This window comes from Hemibagrus wyckioides, linkage group LG25 (assembly GCF_019097595.1).
Source record: "Hemibagrus wyckioides isolate EC202008001 linkage group LG25, SWU_Hwy_1.0, whole genome shotgun sequence".
NCBI lineage: Eukaryota > Metazoa > Chordata > Actinopteri > Siluriformes > Bagridae > Hemibagrus > Hemibagrus wyckioides.
In genome coordinates, this window is record NC_080734.1 from 17,353,001 (window position 1) to 17,370,555 (window position 17,555).

The 17,555-nt window shown below is 40.6% G+C and overlaps 1 protein-coding gene across 1 annotated transcript in view; it reads right to left on the reverse strand.

Moving 5' to 3' along the window:
- Positions 1-17,555, reverse strand: part of LOC131346305 (leucine-rich repeat-containing protein 52) — a 28,304-nt gene continuing 10,749 nt past the window's right edge. The window contains exon 2 of the mRNA XM_058379770.1: positions 1-8,733. Coding sequence (XP_058235753.1) covers positions 8,414-8,733 — 320 coding nt within the window. The 3' untranslated portion in view covers positions 1-8,413. The remainder of the gene's footprint in view (positions 8,734-17,555) is intronic.

A 17,555-nucleotide genomic window follows, 5' to 3' on the forward strand; every position in this document is an offset into this window, starting at 1 on the left:
TGATGACTTTTATTATTGGGAATGAGAACAGAGTTGGCACTTTGCTGTGCCGAATGTGTGGACAAGTGAGCACCACACGCAGTCACGAACACACTCCAAATTTCTGACATGATGACACAGTTGCACACAAACACCAGCTCACTTCGTTCATTCACCCGTTCCCTCTGTGGCACAGCCGCGAGAGAACGTTCGGCTTTTCCATTTCCTCACCTCACCGTCATTTAGTGCTGCCATATCAGAGCAACTCATATTCAAATCAAAGTGAACCCCAAACCTTCCACCTCCCACCCTGAAATAATCCATAAACATTATACAGTACTTCTACCATAATAAAATATAGATATGGTACTTAATATAAGTTACAGTGTTTTCTTTAGTTAGACAGAGCTCCCTGTATAAAAGAAGCTTAATCAGTTGACGAGCGCCCAGCTTGGGTCTCCAGCCTCCTCTTTCCATTCACGCATACAGAAAGAAAGGGGTTTGTGTGAGACAGGAGTACAGTGCACATGTGTGCTAATTCTGGAAGAGATAAATGGGTTTGTAGCTTGCATGTCCAACAGGTAGGTGTATTTAAGATGACTAAGGGGTTTTCACACTGGCAGTTTAGGCTGGAAAGAACACAGTTCAAGGGAAACTTAACTCGGTTATGTGGAGCAGGAACTGCAGAGAAGAAGTACCGAACCCGAGACTACCTGTTGGATGTGGTGTGGGTTCGGTTGCACTGGAACTGTGCTCCTGTGAATGTGAACATGACTCGTACTCAGGTCTCAGTGTGTTTTAGATGATGATGACGTACATGTAGCATGAGTGGCAGGAAAGCTTTGTAGGACACAGAAGAGTTGAGGAGCCTGACAGCACATAATAGCACCAAAATAATAAAAAATTCTATATATGGTTGTGTTCTCCACACGCATTTGTGATGATGTAAGATAAACACAAATGCACTGGGGTTCGATAGAATCAAGTGAGTCAGATTTGGGCCACGGAAAACATGACCAGTGTGAAAACCACCTAAAAATTAAAGGCTGGTGAGAAAGTGTACTCATGTCTGAGCATGGCCAACCATCTTATGTATATTATTTCAGTACAAGACCTAAGTTTAAACACACCTACTTTAGAGCCTTATTTCATTCAACACTATTTCATACGCTATTGATATGAATCATAATTATGAAATAACATGTTTGGAATCATGCAGGGCCAAAAAATGTGTCAAATATAGTTTATAGTTATAGTTCTGGTGCTTCAGAGCTTTAAAGATTAAAGATTTGGTATCTGCCAGTACTCTTGGTATTTTGCCGACGTAGCTTTTCATGAGAGAGCTGCCAGAGATGCATTATATGCACTACAGTCCTCATGAAGCTTGCAAAAATAAAAAATAAACAAAATCGGGGACAGATCAGTTTTTTGAAAGCTTTTAAAATATTTTTTTTTTAAATTCTTAGATTACCAACTTCTTAAAATAATGAATATATCTCTCAGAAACAGAGGAAACCTTTCATTTAAAATGATGAAAAGCCTTATTTGGACAGTATTCATTTCCCTGTGCTAAAATTCTTGCATCCACAACATGACTACTACCATGGTGTGTTTCAAGCAGGATTATATCCTTGGCCCATCTATAGTCAGTATACTGTGACATGCATGGGAAGTAAAGCTTATTGTATTAATATCAGCCTAAACATGCGCACTTATTTAATTGACTTTCATTTCTCTTTTAATGGGCTCTCAATGAAAACAATATGCAGCTGAAGTCCAAAGCATCCATTTAATGATTGCCTGAAGTAATTAAATAACGATCAGAAAAAACATTTTTCAATGGAAGACGCGAAGTCTGAAAGGAGTAGTGGAAGCTATCCAACTAACCTTTAAAGGACGAGTGAAGAGCGTAAAAAATAAAAATAAAAAATAGAAAAGGAAAAACAAAGAAAACTCAGCAGAAGCATCTCAAGTGAGTCGATGCTGCCTGTAAATATTATACATTCAGTCAGGTGTGTCCAAACTTATGACCGGTACTATACATGTGCCGGTGAAGTGAACCTATACAAATTGTAGTAAAACACAAAGCCACAAATCTCCTGATCAACCAGAGGCGATACACATCATCACATATCCCTGTGTTACAAAAAAAAGAAAAAAGCCGTAGTACAACTAAAATGTGTGTGTCTGTGTGTAGGAGCAGCATTGCTACAGGGTTCGGGGCCCATAAATAGGTCAGGGCCCCTGTGTGATTCTGTGTGTCACCTCTTACGTAACGAGCATACAGCTGTCTCAGAGACACACACCAAATTCCTACTGAGCAGTGGCACACAGCCGGAATCATGCGGATGCACAATGGGGCAAAAAGTGCAGTTATTTCTGAAGGACTGATTTCATTTTGTACCCCAGTAAAGTGGAAAATAAGTAACCATGGATTTTTATTATTCTCTCTCTCTCTCTCTCTCTTTCTCTCTCTCTCTCTCTCTCCCTCTGGATGTCTGTGGCGATAACAATTCTATCTGCATGTCTGAAAATATACCCACTTTACTATATAGTGCACTAGTTACAGAGGCTTACTATTACATTTAGTATATGTTTGTCCTGCTGAAACCTCACAATGCACTGCAGATAGTTAGTCTCCTATAGTAATACATAATACAATATAAAGAACACCCATAATGTACTTTTGCAGTTGATATCCCTATAGGTTGTGTGTGTGTGTGTGTGTAGAATGCAGACTAGTGTAAGGTGCAGTGCAGTCATGGACATGTTACAGATCTGTGCACTTTAGCCTCCTCCTCTATTTTGGTCATGTGTAAGAAGAAACACGGCTCATAAAGACACAAACATGCTTTCATCGACAGGACATCCTGCATACTCACTCTGCCTCGTCTCTCCTCTCACGTCTAGGTCAGTTCCACATTTTTTTTGGACAGATAGAAATCAATTTTCTTTTAAATTCCATATTCTAATAGTATATTGCTTTTGTGTAGGTTAAAAGGCTGAAATCCAGCTGCAGCAGAGACTCTGGTGTGAGTTATTCTCAGTGAGCAGCAAGAATCTGTAGCTTTGGCATGACAAAGTCTTCCGATTTATTTTAGATTCAGATTCAAGACTGCAGCATTCTGAACTCATGCGAGAGAGTAAGAGGGAGCGGGCAAAAGAGGCATGAGAGAAATCAGTAATCGTTAATTAATGTATGACAAGAAAGTGCCATTATGTAGCTCCGTGTGTGTGTGTGTGTGTGTGTGTGTTGTGTGTGTGTGTTAGTCTAAATGTGTACATCTGGGCTTTGTGCTTCCTCTCTGCAGCACACATCTCCTCTCCTCCCAGCCCCATCAACTGCAGACAAGCAGAGCAATGAGAAAAACGTGTGTGATGCGCGATGGAAAGAAACTAACTTTTCTAAACATCCCGCTGATCCTCAGGACTGTCCTTTCTCTCTTGCTGTTGGTTTCTGTTCAATACAGAGCACTAATAGTGTCTTGAATCAATTGTCACATCCGGCATTTGAAAGATGTGGGCCTTTAATAATTCAAAGGAGTTTTGCACTTGGCCCGTAATTACACACAATAACAATGTGGTGTATTTCAACGCAATGCATCATGCCAGTGCCTTATCCTTTCTCACAAACTCCAGCAATGCAGAATAAAAAGGGAGTAAAGAGAGGAAATAGCAAGAAAGGGAGGGTTACAGAGAAGCGCACAAGAGAATGAGTGTGAGAGAAGGGGGTGGAAGAGAGAAGGGAGCAGGCAAAATCCCTGTACACTCTTACTTTTTAATTTGTAAGCAGCTGTAGATGTAAATTTAATACTGCCTGTGTTAATTCAGGACCGTAGACTGCATGGAAGGGAAGGGAAGTGCAGCTGCATGGAAGGGAAGGGAAGGGAAGGGAAGGGAAGGGAAGGGAAGAGAAGAGAAGAGAAGAGAAGAGAAGAGAAGAGAAGAGAAGAGAAGAGAAGAGAAGAGAAGAGAAGAGAAGAGAAGAGAAGAGAAGAGAAGAGAAGGAAAAAGAGGAGAGAAGAGAAAAGAAAAGTGGAGAGGAGGGGAGAGGAGAGGAGAGGAGAGGAGAGGGGAGAAGAAAAGAGAAAAGCAAATATTAGAGGAGAGGAGAGGAGAGGAGAGAAAAGAAAGGAGAGGAGAGGAGAGGAGAGGAGAGGAGAGGAGAGGAGAGGAGAGGAGAGGAGAGGAGAGGAGAGGAGAGGAGAGGAGAATAAGAATTCCTCAGGACTAATGTTTAATGCAGCATTACTGCATATGCATGGTATAAAGGAGAATGATAAACTTCACTCCACAGACAGCTAATTAAATCAGCACTGTCAGTGTACTAACTTAGAGCATCTCGATCTTGTCCTTGGGTAACCCCACCCCCACCCCCCACCTAAAACATTTTAATTCAGTTTCAGCTCCAAACACACTTACGCCAGATAATGAAGTCAAGATGTCAGTTATGTGGCTCAGGTGTGTCAGGATGTGGGACACCAAACACGATGTATATGTATAAACTCAAACCTCACATCGGTTCTCTCACTGCAGTGTGTGTGTGTGTATGTGGTGTGTGTGTGATTTCTCTGACACAGGCCACCCTTTCTGCGTTATCAGTCATGGTTTCGCTCTTCCAACTACGCACACACTCTCACTCTCTCTCACACATTCCTGTGTAGCTGGCAAACATTTGGCTGAAGTACAAAAAGGAAATTATCAGAAACGTTCGGCTTCAGCAGTCTGCTGTTGTTTTAAACCTGATCAAACATATAATGTCCTCTGCTCTGTCGGCTAGACAACTACACATTCATATTCATAGAAGAGTAGGATTGTCCTAACCCCATTTCTCTGTGTGTGTGTGCTTTTAAAAGGGCAAGGAGATGGACATGGATGCTGACTTTTAGAGGTCAAAGTAGCCAGTAGCCACACACACACACACACACACACACACACACACACACACACACATGCCCATCCTGTAAATCACATCATGTCCTGTCTATGTGCTTTTGTAATATCATATGTCACTACATACATCAGTATCCCAACACTTCCTTTGCACACAAGCACATCTGTACACACTCAAATACTCATCACCTCTCCTCTCCTTCAGCTTTTGGTTTTATTACACCGTCTCTCCTGAGAGGTGTTAACGCTTCTGAGCGTGCTCAGAACCCCAATACGGTTGCTGTCACTAAACTTGTTTGAGACCTGAAACCTGAAACTCTCCCCAGTCAGACGAAGATGAGAAGAAGAGAAAGAGAGAGAGAGAGAGAGAGAGAGAGAGAGAGAGAGATAGATGATGTGATGACAAGTCTGCACTAGTGACAAAAAGAGATATGGGATGTCAGTGCTTAACAAAGCCCTCAATCTTGTACACACTCATTGTCTGACCCCAAGAGAAGTGAAGCTGGATATGAGGTAACAGGTGGGAGCTAGGGGAAAGGGGTGTGGGGTGGGGGTGAGGGGAGCCGGCTTAAAGGACGGTGGGGATAAATTAAGGTACGTTATGGAAAGAAGGGATCATAAAACTATGCCAAAACAGATATCTGTTAAAGAGAAGCTCAGGCCCAAAATGGCACATGGAGCTAAGCTCTTAAAGCCATCGCAGACAGATTTAGCAGCTCGGAAACAAACAGGGCCTCACAATGACAACCGCGCTCCCACGCTTTCTTTCCAAGCAGGAGGAAGAGAGGATAAAAGGAGAGAATGAAGTGGACATACATGGTTGGAGGCTTTATCACTGCCCATGAGGGTCAGAGAAGGTTCTCTGTTCAAACTACATGTTCTTTCCTCCAAAACCACCAGCAGGTATTTTACATAGAAATGCATCTTTGTCTTAGTCTTACACAGTCGAGGTATAATTTCTATACATAATAACTATATAACTCGTATTTAATGTCATAAGGTATTTTAATATTGTAGGAAAATTCAGCAGAGTGTATAATTTCCTTCCATTTTTGCACACTAAACACCGCTGAGTGAGAAATAAATGCAGCTTGGAGTTGAGAGAAACATTGCAGTCACTGGGGTGAAGGTACAGCTGAGTGTTAAATTCTGCAACACTCATGGATCTTGAATGTAAATACGAAAAATATAAATCTATAAAACTATTTTACAATTGTCTACAAGTGAACAGAATTCTAACAATTGATATGCAGGTTTATCCTGCAAAAGACAACATTCTGGACCACAGGGGGGGGGAAACAGAAAGTATTGCCATGACCCTTTCTGTCTCTAGATTATTTGGAGAAGGCGGTGCATGGCATGAAATTTGTTCAAATGAGACATATGAAGGTTGTGGAGTGAGGTTTCATTCATTCATTCATTCATTCATTCACCCTGTTTGATGCAGTAGTCCTTCTTAGAGCAAAATGGACACACACATTAAGATGTTCATTTAAAGCTCAGGGTGATTAAACACCGCTTGTAATTTACCTCAGAAGTGGAAGGCATTTTTTACTGAATAGGTCAATTACTTTTGACCTACGTGAGTTACAAAGTGGAAAGAAAAACATGGATGCCTCTATGTGACTGGATTCTCTCTCTCTCTTTCTCTCTCTCTCTCTCTCTCTCTCTCTCTCTCTGAGTTAGCCAGCTAACTGTGACGAGTTATGTATATTGACCTCCTTAAAACAGAGAACTGGACAATCAGTGTTATAGATTTAAGAAGCTAATCTGTCTGGATGCTTGATGCTGCTCTATTATTACAGCTCATGCTGTGAACAGCCGTGTTGATTTAAAGTCATTTGCTGAACTCAGGATTGAGGAGGCTGTCCAGTGTTCTGGAGATGAGGGGACGTGTTTCTTTGGTTTTTCCGACTTACGTGGTATGACCTTTAGTCGAATGCAGCAGTAGAGCCCCCTGGAATGAGGAACTCCACACAGACTGTAACCTGAGCTCAGGATCAAACTGGGAGCTTCCTTCTGCACTGCTGTGCCACTGGGAACATTCATGAAGATTAAATGTATTTTTTCCTCATTTATTTTCTCCGAAGTTTGAAAACAAACATCTGCACTTGACTGTAAAATAGGTATTGTGAACATAGCTTAAGGCTGAGTCTTGCCAAAGCCACAGCATGCTGACGTGGTTTCGTAATTCTCTCATCTTTTAGTGCATGCACACACACACACACACACACACACACACACACACGCTATTGCCATCAGGGTCACCTATGCAGGTATGTCAGGCTGCACTGGTTTCACTGTGTGTAAGGCTTAGGGGTATAGTGCATACAAACTTACAGGCTTAGTGTGTCCTGACCGATCAAACAATCAGCTGACTGATCAAACCCAAACCCCCCCACCCCACAAACCCTGCCCCTCTGGGTATAATCCACCAACACCCCCCCATCTCTGACAAGCTAGCTTTACAGATTATCTAGTGCACGCACTACTCCTTTTTTTCCTCTGTTCAGTTCTAGATGAGTCATTCATATCAGCCTTCATTCCCTCCCTCGACTCATTGACCTGACAGAGGGACAGTCAGCCTGCCCTGTGATTCACTCCATCCCATCTCATTAAATCACTCTCTAAGCAAGCAAGTGTGTAGGAGCGAGTGAATGTATAAGAGCATTATTAACGTGTCATTAACTCAGTCCAGATGTCAGAGATCAGCGACCTGTATATACCGTGCCCCTCTCTTTCTCAGGCCTAGTCCGCACAAACATTGATCAATTTCAAGATTCATCTTTTCTGAAAACAACATTTTTACCACCGGGAGTGCGCTGATGTGTGATTGCCACATGATGTCCACAATTCCAAGATATTTTTTTTGTATTAGGTAATTGAATTTCATGTTCGAATGCTTTGTATCGTATACAAGCGATGCTGGGGCGTTCATGTCAGAACAAATGAACATGTTGGAAATGATGTAAAGGTCACTGGCCAGAAACCTATCATGTGTGCATGTCCATCATGCTTTCATATTTCATTTCTGAAATGATAATTTTTTTTGGAAATGGATGGAAAATGCTGGTAAAAACCCTCAAACAGCAACCAAGAAACAGTGTAAGTGGGGACTAGGTCTCATTCTCATGTTTCACTCTGCCTGAGTTTGCTCTTTTCAGCCAGGCTGGGACTGGTTCAAGCTCCTAACAGCTCTGTGATCATATTTATATGCACACATGCACACAGTGTCCAGGTTTAAGTCTGTTATTACTAGATACAAGCCAACAGATCCAAAGACTCTTTAAAACTATTTGGAACCCAAAATGAAAGGGAAAAATGCACTCTTTGTGGCTTTTTCTCTTCCTTCCTCTCACCGAAACACCTACTCTGACACATTCACAGAGTGCACTCAAGTCACCTTAATCATTAAAAATGCCATACTCCATCTGGTTAATTAGTGGTCAGTATCCTTTCCACTGCCCCACTTATTCGTCCTCCTGTTATGTGTCATGGGGGGTAGCGGTGATCAGTGTCATCCTCGTCCAACCCCCCTTGATCACACCTGCATGCTGGGCTTGCTCAAGTCCCCGTTGCCATGGCTACTCCCGGCGTTGCGTATGGGCACGTTCTCACTGTCCTCGCCGTCCAGCTCCTCGCTCTTCCTCTTGCTGTAGCGCTCGTAGAGCACCATGAGCACACCCATCACCCAGGCGGAAACGGTGCCTGCTGAGAAGATGACGAAGCCAATAGCAATGAAGAACAGGTAGTCCCAGTAGCCCAGACCCTGATGGCATTCAGAGCGCAGTTGCATGCCCACCTCAGCCAGGCGACGGCCTCGCAGCTCCGCCGGACTCTGGCACACTGTTTGACCTTCATCTAAACGAGAGGTCAGAAACAAAGGATGAATATTTTGAACTTGTAAGAGAATCCTTGTAATTAAAAAACATTGAAAAGGTGCAATGGTAAAATAAAAAGAGTCTTGGTGTGACAAATTTTTTAATATCTGCTTTTTAAGCTTATCAGAAATAAATAACACGAGTTGTATAAATAATAAGAGACATCTTACACAATTTTTTTTTTTCTCAGCGTGAACAAACTTTTTCTCATCCAGCAAGATATTACTTATATTGCTCCTAAACAGATTATAGAGTTTATTTTCCTCTTTATGCATTTCTGCTCTCTTTTTCTTTGATTTCTTCCCTTTACCCACCCACACACACCCATACACCCACACACACACACTAAAGCCCTGTGCCTCTGCCCCAGAGGAGGATACAGGTCAGTAACCATCATCCCTATCTCAGAGCCAGAGTGCAGTCCAGCAGTAGCCTGTCAGCTCTACATCGCACTTTGACAGAGAGATCCAGCACACACACCACACACACACACACATTAATATGCACTTTTCTTTTGCTCTCTTTTGCTTCTAGACATTAATGGATGATCTCCTCTGGTGATGACAGGGCCATCTCCTTGATGTATTACTATAATAAATTGTGCTAATCAAATGACGCTCACATTGCAATAAAGCATAAAGAAATGAGAGAAAGAGAGTGGGACATTGCCAGTGAGACAGAAAGATATGGCTGATGAATAATCTATGGGTCACACTGTCTGGCCAGCCTTGGGGCTGAGGTAAGACTGTTATATGGGGATCATGTCTGAGGCTTTCTGCACCCTGCCACTGCAGCGAATCGAACACAGTCTCTAAACACAGTTCTGATATTGAATTTTAATGTAATCTAAAAATAGATAAGATAAATCTGCAGCACTGTGGGCTAGTCTAGCCCTGGTGAAAGCTCAGGTTTGTATTACACAATCAATGCATGTATACCTTCAACGTAATAATTACATTGCAAATTTTTTATATAGTGAACGGGGTGTGTAATTTTATCGAACAAAATTTATGCTTTGGCACCGGTTTAATGTGGGATTCACTGTGATGTCCAGGATAGTTTGCAAGGCACACTGTGTGTTTGTTAAGATTAAATGCCAGGGTCTTTATTTACACCTCCCTCTGAAAGTACTGGCATGGCAAAGCCAATTCTGTAGTGTTTGCTACGCACTGGAGACATTTGGGATTGAGATCACAATACGAATATGAGACGATAGGTCAGGATTTCAGCTTTCATGTGCTGATATTTACATCTAGATGTGTTAAACAACTCAGAACATGGCACCTTTGGTGGCAGACACCAGGGCTCATTGCTGGTAAGTGCTTGGATGATGTAAATAAAGTAATTTATTGCCCAGTCTTCCCTGGAGTATAAGCTATAACTGTGTACATATGATTTTGTTTTGTAACTGCTTGCTGTGAATTTCACTCATTGGTGATTCTAACTGACAGTTTTTATTACTGCCGTATTAAAAGATTTTGTGTTCAGGAGCCGAAACACAGGTGAAACCCGTGCATTACATTATAGGTTCTTTGGGTGAAATTCCCAGGATGTTGTATACACTCTCAGAAAGAAAGGTACAAAACCATACCTTTTAAGGTACAAGTGGCCGTCGCTGGGGCACAATCTCATACCTTTATAACTCGTTTTGGGAACATAATTGTACCCGAAGGACCTATTGTATACCTTTAAAGGTACCATTATATTTTTTGTTCCCCCAGGTACAAAACTGTACCTCCGCGGTACCCTTTTTTCTGACAGTGTAGTTGGTTATTGGTCTCCTTTTATTTGGATACTATATTATTATTTTTTACCTAGAATATTCTATTTCCCAAGCTCAGTCATATTCTGAATTCATTCTGCTGCTAACATCATAAATCATCAATAAACATCAAGTCAGCTCGTTCCAGAGGCAGCCATGCAAGTCCATACCGTTACTGTTCTTGACCGATCAGCTTGTATGTTTCAGATCATAAGCAGATCCTTTCTTTATCCACACTTTGGCCTTCTATCACTTTGGTAGAGGTTAAATTTGTTTTTTCTTGTGACTCATCTCTATATTTCTTTGTGAAGCTCTAAGATGTATTTATTATTGCCATTTATTATTACCATAATATGCCAAAGGTTTAAGCCAAAGGCTTGTGTGAACCCCCATTCCAAACTATGAAAGAGGAGAAATTCACATCCCCTTGTTCAGACTGCTTCACTTGTTCTGTAGCAGGACCAGTGCAATGTTCTGGATGCAGATTTTACACCGGTGAGGTTTCAGATTATAAAACTGCATGCCTACATGAGCTATATGAGGCAAGGGTTAGGGCTAAATCGTATGTGGAGTAATAACATGGGGATTGGGAATTGTTCTCGGTAGTGGGCGGTTCGACGTCACTGAGCTCAGAAATGCAGGAGGAAGCAGAGACAAAGAGATTGGGAGATCACTGAAGGTGACCCTCAACAGCCTGATCAGTGAACAGTCTCTCTCTCTCTCTCTCACCTTGTCTTTAAACACCACTCTTTAAACACAAATACACACACACAATAATAATTACCAGGGTGAGGGTAAAATAATACCAAAAGTCCAAATGAAATGAAAAACATTGGCAGATATTTTCTTTTAAAATACACAACTGGTCACGTTCCCATCCCCGATCTGGTACTTAGCTTGCATATCCACTATCCCTGTCAAACGATTACAAAAAATGGATGGAGGTGGAAGCATATTTCAATGCTGGTCATTTTCTCACTCATATACATATTGTTGTATGAACCTTTTAATCCCTTCACAGCTAAGAAAAAACACTATTTCCTGTTCATTTCCACATATTCTATCCCTGATTTCTGGCTAATTAAAGGCAGGTGGTTGGCGCTAAAGTGGTGGTCTATATGCTATTTAAAACACCCTCTCAGACACATCTACTCAAGAAAAATCTGGAAGTCTTGGAGGCTAACACGACACCCAGGTAATTAGCATGATCTAAATGATGCACCCAAAAAATCTCTGAATCTCTTTTTTTTAGCACAAATATTGACGTATCTCTTGGACTTAAGTCTGAACAATGTGTCCATCTCATATGAAAGTATGAGTATTATGCATATTGTGCCATTTGGAACACAGATATCAACATCACACATTTATGTAAACAGTACATGTATATACATACTTTATAAACTTTTAAGAGAATCATTTTTCATGAAATTTTACACAAAAGGAGTTCAAATTGAACTGATAAGTGGAAGATTAAAGTCCTTGCTCAAAGTAATAACCATCACATTAACCATACCATTGCCCAAATACATTATTAGGAATGTTTAGTTCACTTATTCATTCATTAAGTAACCAATTTATCCTGGACAGAATTATAGCAAGAGGCATTTCAGAGTATTGGTATGATTATAGAAGTTGGGAGGAGTAAATCTATGCACACGGAGGCTGAATATAGTGTCTTTCTTTAAAAACAACTCTTTTCTCCCATATTTTACTACATCATCATCATCAATCCTGGTCTCAAAACTGTGGTACAATGTAAAGTGCTTTTCAGCGCATTACACACACACATGCAGGATTCAACAAGCTTCAAGTGTTTCATCCGCATCACTATTTCTCTCTCTCCCTCTCTCTCTCTCTCTCTCTCTCACACACACACACACACACACACCACTCAACAACCCACACACCATCTATTTCCCGAGGACACAATATAACCGAAAGAAGCATGACCACTATAATGTGATGTTGCATATCACACTATTACACAGTAGCCCACATCACATACAGCAATAAAGTAACTTAGTCAAAATTAAATTCATGCTCATGCTCCCACCGCTCGTGACCACTACAGCTACAGCAATATTATCTGCCAATGCCATTTCATATGTAGACGATGTAGATGTTGCTAAAGTTTGTATCTTGTAAGATATGTAATGTATCAGAAAGTGCTGATGAAGGACAAATGTTTTTAAACTGACATTGGAGTCAGCACAAAGACAGACACGGTGCTGGAAACGTAATGCTCCACTTATTCCGATTCAGGATCGGAAGGACGAATTAAACTATTCTGGTACACTCTGACCCCGTCGTGATGCAAACAGACAAACCTGGATAGAAGGTGATTTTAGCGTAGATGTCCTGCTTGGATTATTTAGCATCGGAAATTAAGAATTCTCAGTGAGGGGTTGCTTCCGGCAATGCTGGCATTAACTTCGACACTAACGCCAACACTCCTGTGAGGTATGCCACCTTAAAATGACCAGTCAGCTTAACTGAACAGCGCAAAAACCTGCAGAGTCGCGACACCATGCGAGAGAACTATCACCATGTGAGAAAACCCCTCGCTCGTGAAAACTCCCACATGAATGCATATTTTCAGGTAAACAACTTATTTTTGTGAGAACAAACTTTCAAGCGTGTCCATGTTGAATTGAAGCCCTTTTTATTTAAAGCTACAGTGTGTAGGATGGTTTTATTGAAAATGTTACATCTAAAACTATACAATAAAGTGTTTCGGGAAGTGCTGAGTTGTCCTGACGATCATGTGATAATAAATCACACTCGGCACTATGTGGATGTGCTTCTGCTTTCTTCCTCGTGACATCTCAAGTGTTTCTGTCGCCTGGGGCTTGTTCATTAGGGAACTAAATATATCTGTACATCAGGATGTCTTTAAAGCTGCTTTGGGTTTATATCTGTTGTTAAAATGCTACGCAAATAAACGTAAATTGAAGTTAAGTGAATCAGGAGAGAGAGAGGGAGAGAGTATTGGAAACAAATGATTTAGAGAAGGTGGTGGGAAGCTAGTGAATGATAGCTGCATCTAAAAGTCCTGGAAATACACAGAGCTTCGGCTTAATTCAGTCCGTGAGCTCCTTTTCCCCTTTAACCAGAATTTATGTTTCAGATGGCTAGGTGTTAGGTGAACAGTTTGTTCTGGAGGTTATCTGATGTTTATGATACAGCTGAATGGACAAATTTACATTGTGGCAGCTTGGCAATGTGCAGACTCTGCTGCTGGATCAGGAAGACACCATAAGACTGATGCAAGCTAACAGACCATTTCCATCATGTCTTTGCTCTGTTTGCACCTAGTTGCACACATTGCACTTTATGTGGCTAGGACAAACTTCTGTCTTAGCTCTGTGTTGTTGTTTCTGTTTGTAATTATATGTTGTATGTTGTTTATGCAGCACCAGGGTCCTCGAAAAACGTCGTTTCATTTCACTATGTACTGCGTCAGCTATACAGTGTGTGGTTGAAATGACAATAAAAGCTTCTTGACTTGACTTGACTTGATGTTGTGCGATTTTTGCTACGCTGTAATAGTTTTGATCCAAAGTTGGATACCAACATCAAAGATGAATGTCAATATCATAATATTTTGAGGATAAAGTGAAAGCTGATAGCATTTGTGATATAGAGAGAATAAAGTTGTAATAATAGGAGGAAATGAAGTCACAATATTTTCAGAATAAATCATAAAACTTGACTGAATCACAATGCATCCATCGATAGCCTTGAAGGTCACCACACCTGCGTTTTCTTCTTCGACAAGATAAAATTTCCTCCAAGTCCATGAGGTTCTTCCTTTTAAATAAACACAATTTTTTGAATATTTTTTCTAATATAATAATAAACAGACGCGCCAGAAAATTAAGTATTTATTTATTTATTTGTAAAACATTTCAAATAAAAATTACACTGCGGGCATGCAACTATTCTTAAAATATTACGAAATGTTTTTTAAAAATACCAAGAATTTTTTTCTCTACATATTACTACAACTTTACTCTTAAAACCTTGTATTTTATTTTAACAGTGAATTTTAAAGAAAAATCAACCAGAAATCTACTTCTCATCATTTGTTCCGAAACAACGTAAATGAACATGACATAATAATGATTAAATACGAATAAATAAATTAGATTTGCATGTCCGTAATATAGTATTGAGCGACAGGAACACTTTATACCTCTCTCTTTGTGGATATTTGTGCTGCAATAAAATAAAACTGAAACAAAACGTAAAGCCAGGAGTCTGCAGTTCTCTGTTACAATAAAAAGCATTGTATTTCATTTTAAATCATGTCTAGTGGACATTCTGACTGCAACGTAAACAACACAGGCTAAATTATTAGCCTGATTGTTGCGATTATAAACATTTCCAACAAACACCAGTTGTAAAATTGTTGTCAGTAAAATGATAGCTAATCCAGCTGGGATGGTTTTGGGGCTGCATTGCTCACTACTGGCATGATTCGTACTCTCTGTCACCTAATTAGAATCATGACGAGTTCATTAGAGTAAACGGTTCATTAAGTATAAGCTTCATATTCTTCATGCCCTAAACAGAGCTGTGCATATCTGGCTATCAGGAACACATGCACACAGAGACAGACAGTCACAACACGCAACAAACAAAGCAAGTGCTTCTACTTCATCCATCCATCCATCCATCCTCCTTCATCCAAAGAACACAGATGGCGCACTGTCTAAGAAAAGCTCAGCACTACATCAGATCTGACAGATTTCTCTCTCTCTCTCTTTTTCCTGTTTTCTTTCCTCCACCACAACACCTGCTACTAGAATCATCTAGCGTCTGACATCAAATCTTCCTGGAAAGCACGTGCAAAATGCTAAGCAGTTCCTCAATGAACATATGATGATAGAAATTTCGGGTACTAGAATATCTTAACAGTTTCATATCACAAAGAAGCTTGTCACAATTTAGGTTTTGAAGCACTGACAAGCTTATATAATCCCACCTGGGCAGTTTAGTGGATTTCCACATGACTCAGTAAAAGCCGTGTCTAATAGCGCTGTCGGGCAACGTTGAACCTTCCATCCATTTAAACACACTTCTCGAGCTAAAACGTTACGATGGGGGAAATATACCAGAACACACAAAAAAAGCACTGCGGTCTCCTTGTGTTATTTTCGATTACTCGGAACAATAAATTCTCTTTACAAATTAAACTACTCCTTTGTGCATTGCAGCTGTTGAAAACAACTGTGCAAGCAGAAATGTTAAATTACTCTGGGTGTAAATAGGCTAATCAACCCTTGTAAACTTTCCCCATTCAGCTTAAATTCTGTAAAGCCTGAAGTGAATAAGTGTCAGATGATTTAGGAAGGTGTTTTCAGAACACTACATCTGCACACACACACACACACATACACACACCATAAGGTAGCCTAGAGGCTTGTATCAATACTGCTGAGTTGGCAGTAGACTGACTGCTCCATCACCTCTGTTAATGAACACTGGTGCAGCTTTGCAGCAACCACCCCACACAGGTCTCCTTAAGTCTAGGTCTTCCCTAGTCTAATTTTACATTTCTCTGGTTTTAATCTAAGGACTCTAAGAGTAAAACCCTCCTGTGTTGTGTGTGTCAGCTTGTGTTGTCACCCCGTCCTTAAACAGATGCTGGGAGATGCCTAAATAAGAAGCTTTACTACAACTCCTTCTAAATGTCAGACATCTGTATCTGTGGTTAAGAAGGTTTTTGATACTATAATTACATTTGAACTGGCAGGAATTTAAAGCTGAATTAAGGGCCAAGGGAGAAGAAGGTGGCAAAGTGGATAGAGAGTTTGCTTCATAGTGCCAGCGTTCCCAGTTTGATCCTGAGCTTAGGTAGTGGTGTTTCACATGATGTCTGGCTTCTCCAAAATATGGCTATGTAATATTGCCCCTGGATGTGAATGACTCTGTGTGTGTGATGGAATGATGTCCCATCTTTATTGGGGTTCCTGCTTTACAGCCACAGCTCCTGAAGTTTGCTTTGGGATCCTTTGGCATTGCTTAGCAGGATAAATCAGTTACTGAAAATGAATGAATGGATGGATGGATGGATGAATGAATGAATAATTGGATGAATGAATAAATGAATGGATGGATGGATAAATGGATGGATGGGTGGGTGAATGGATGGATGCATGGATGGATGAATGAATGAATAATTGGATGAATGAATGAATAATTGAATGAATCAGTGAATGAATGGATGGATGGATGAATGAATGAATAATTGAATATATGAATGAATGAATGGATGGATGGGTGGGTGGGTGAGTGAATGGATGAATGAATGAATGAATGAATGAATTAGCACACTTATCCCTAACAGAAGAACAGAACAGAAATAAACAGTGAATACAGATTTATACTGACTCTTCCGTTTTTGCCTTCTCTATCCTATACACTATTACCAAGGCATTCGTTAACTTTACAAATGAAAATCCAAGATCCTAAAAATAGCCTGAATATGAAATGCAGACACTGCAGCCATGCAGAGATGAAAGGAGATAAAAAGGAGTCTATCACAAGTTTTGAAGGACAGGTTGTTAGTTGTTATAAAGATAGCCCTGAGCTCTACATGAGGTCTGACGTGTGTATGTACAAGCAGAGAAACAGAAGAAAAGGAGGAATGATGCTCACATTGATGACAGGATGCACTTGGTCACTTTCTGACTTTGTTTAAGGTCTCACCCTGTGTGTTTATAAACACTATATAGCGAGGGAAGGTGAAATATAACTCCTATTACAGCATTCTGCCAATTCTGTGATGCATTATTTGTCATAAACAGCCTCAAGTATACATCCATCTTACACCTATACTCCCAAATGCCCCCCACACACACACAAACACACACACACCACACACACTCTCTCTCTTTCTCTCTCTCTCACTCTCTCTCTCTCTCCCTCTCTTACATACACACATACACAAATTCTCTCTCTCTCTCTCTCTGTCTCTCTATCTCGTTCTCTCATACATACACACATACACAAACTCTCTCTCTCTCTCTCTC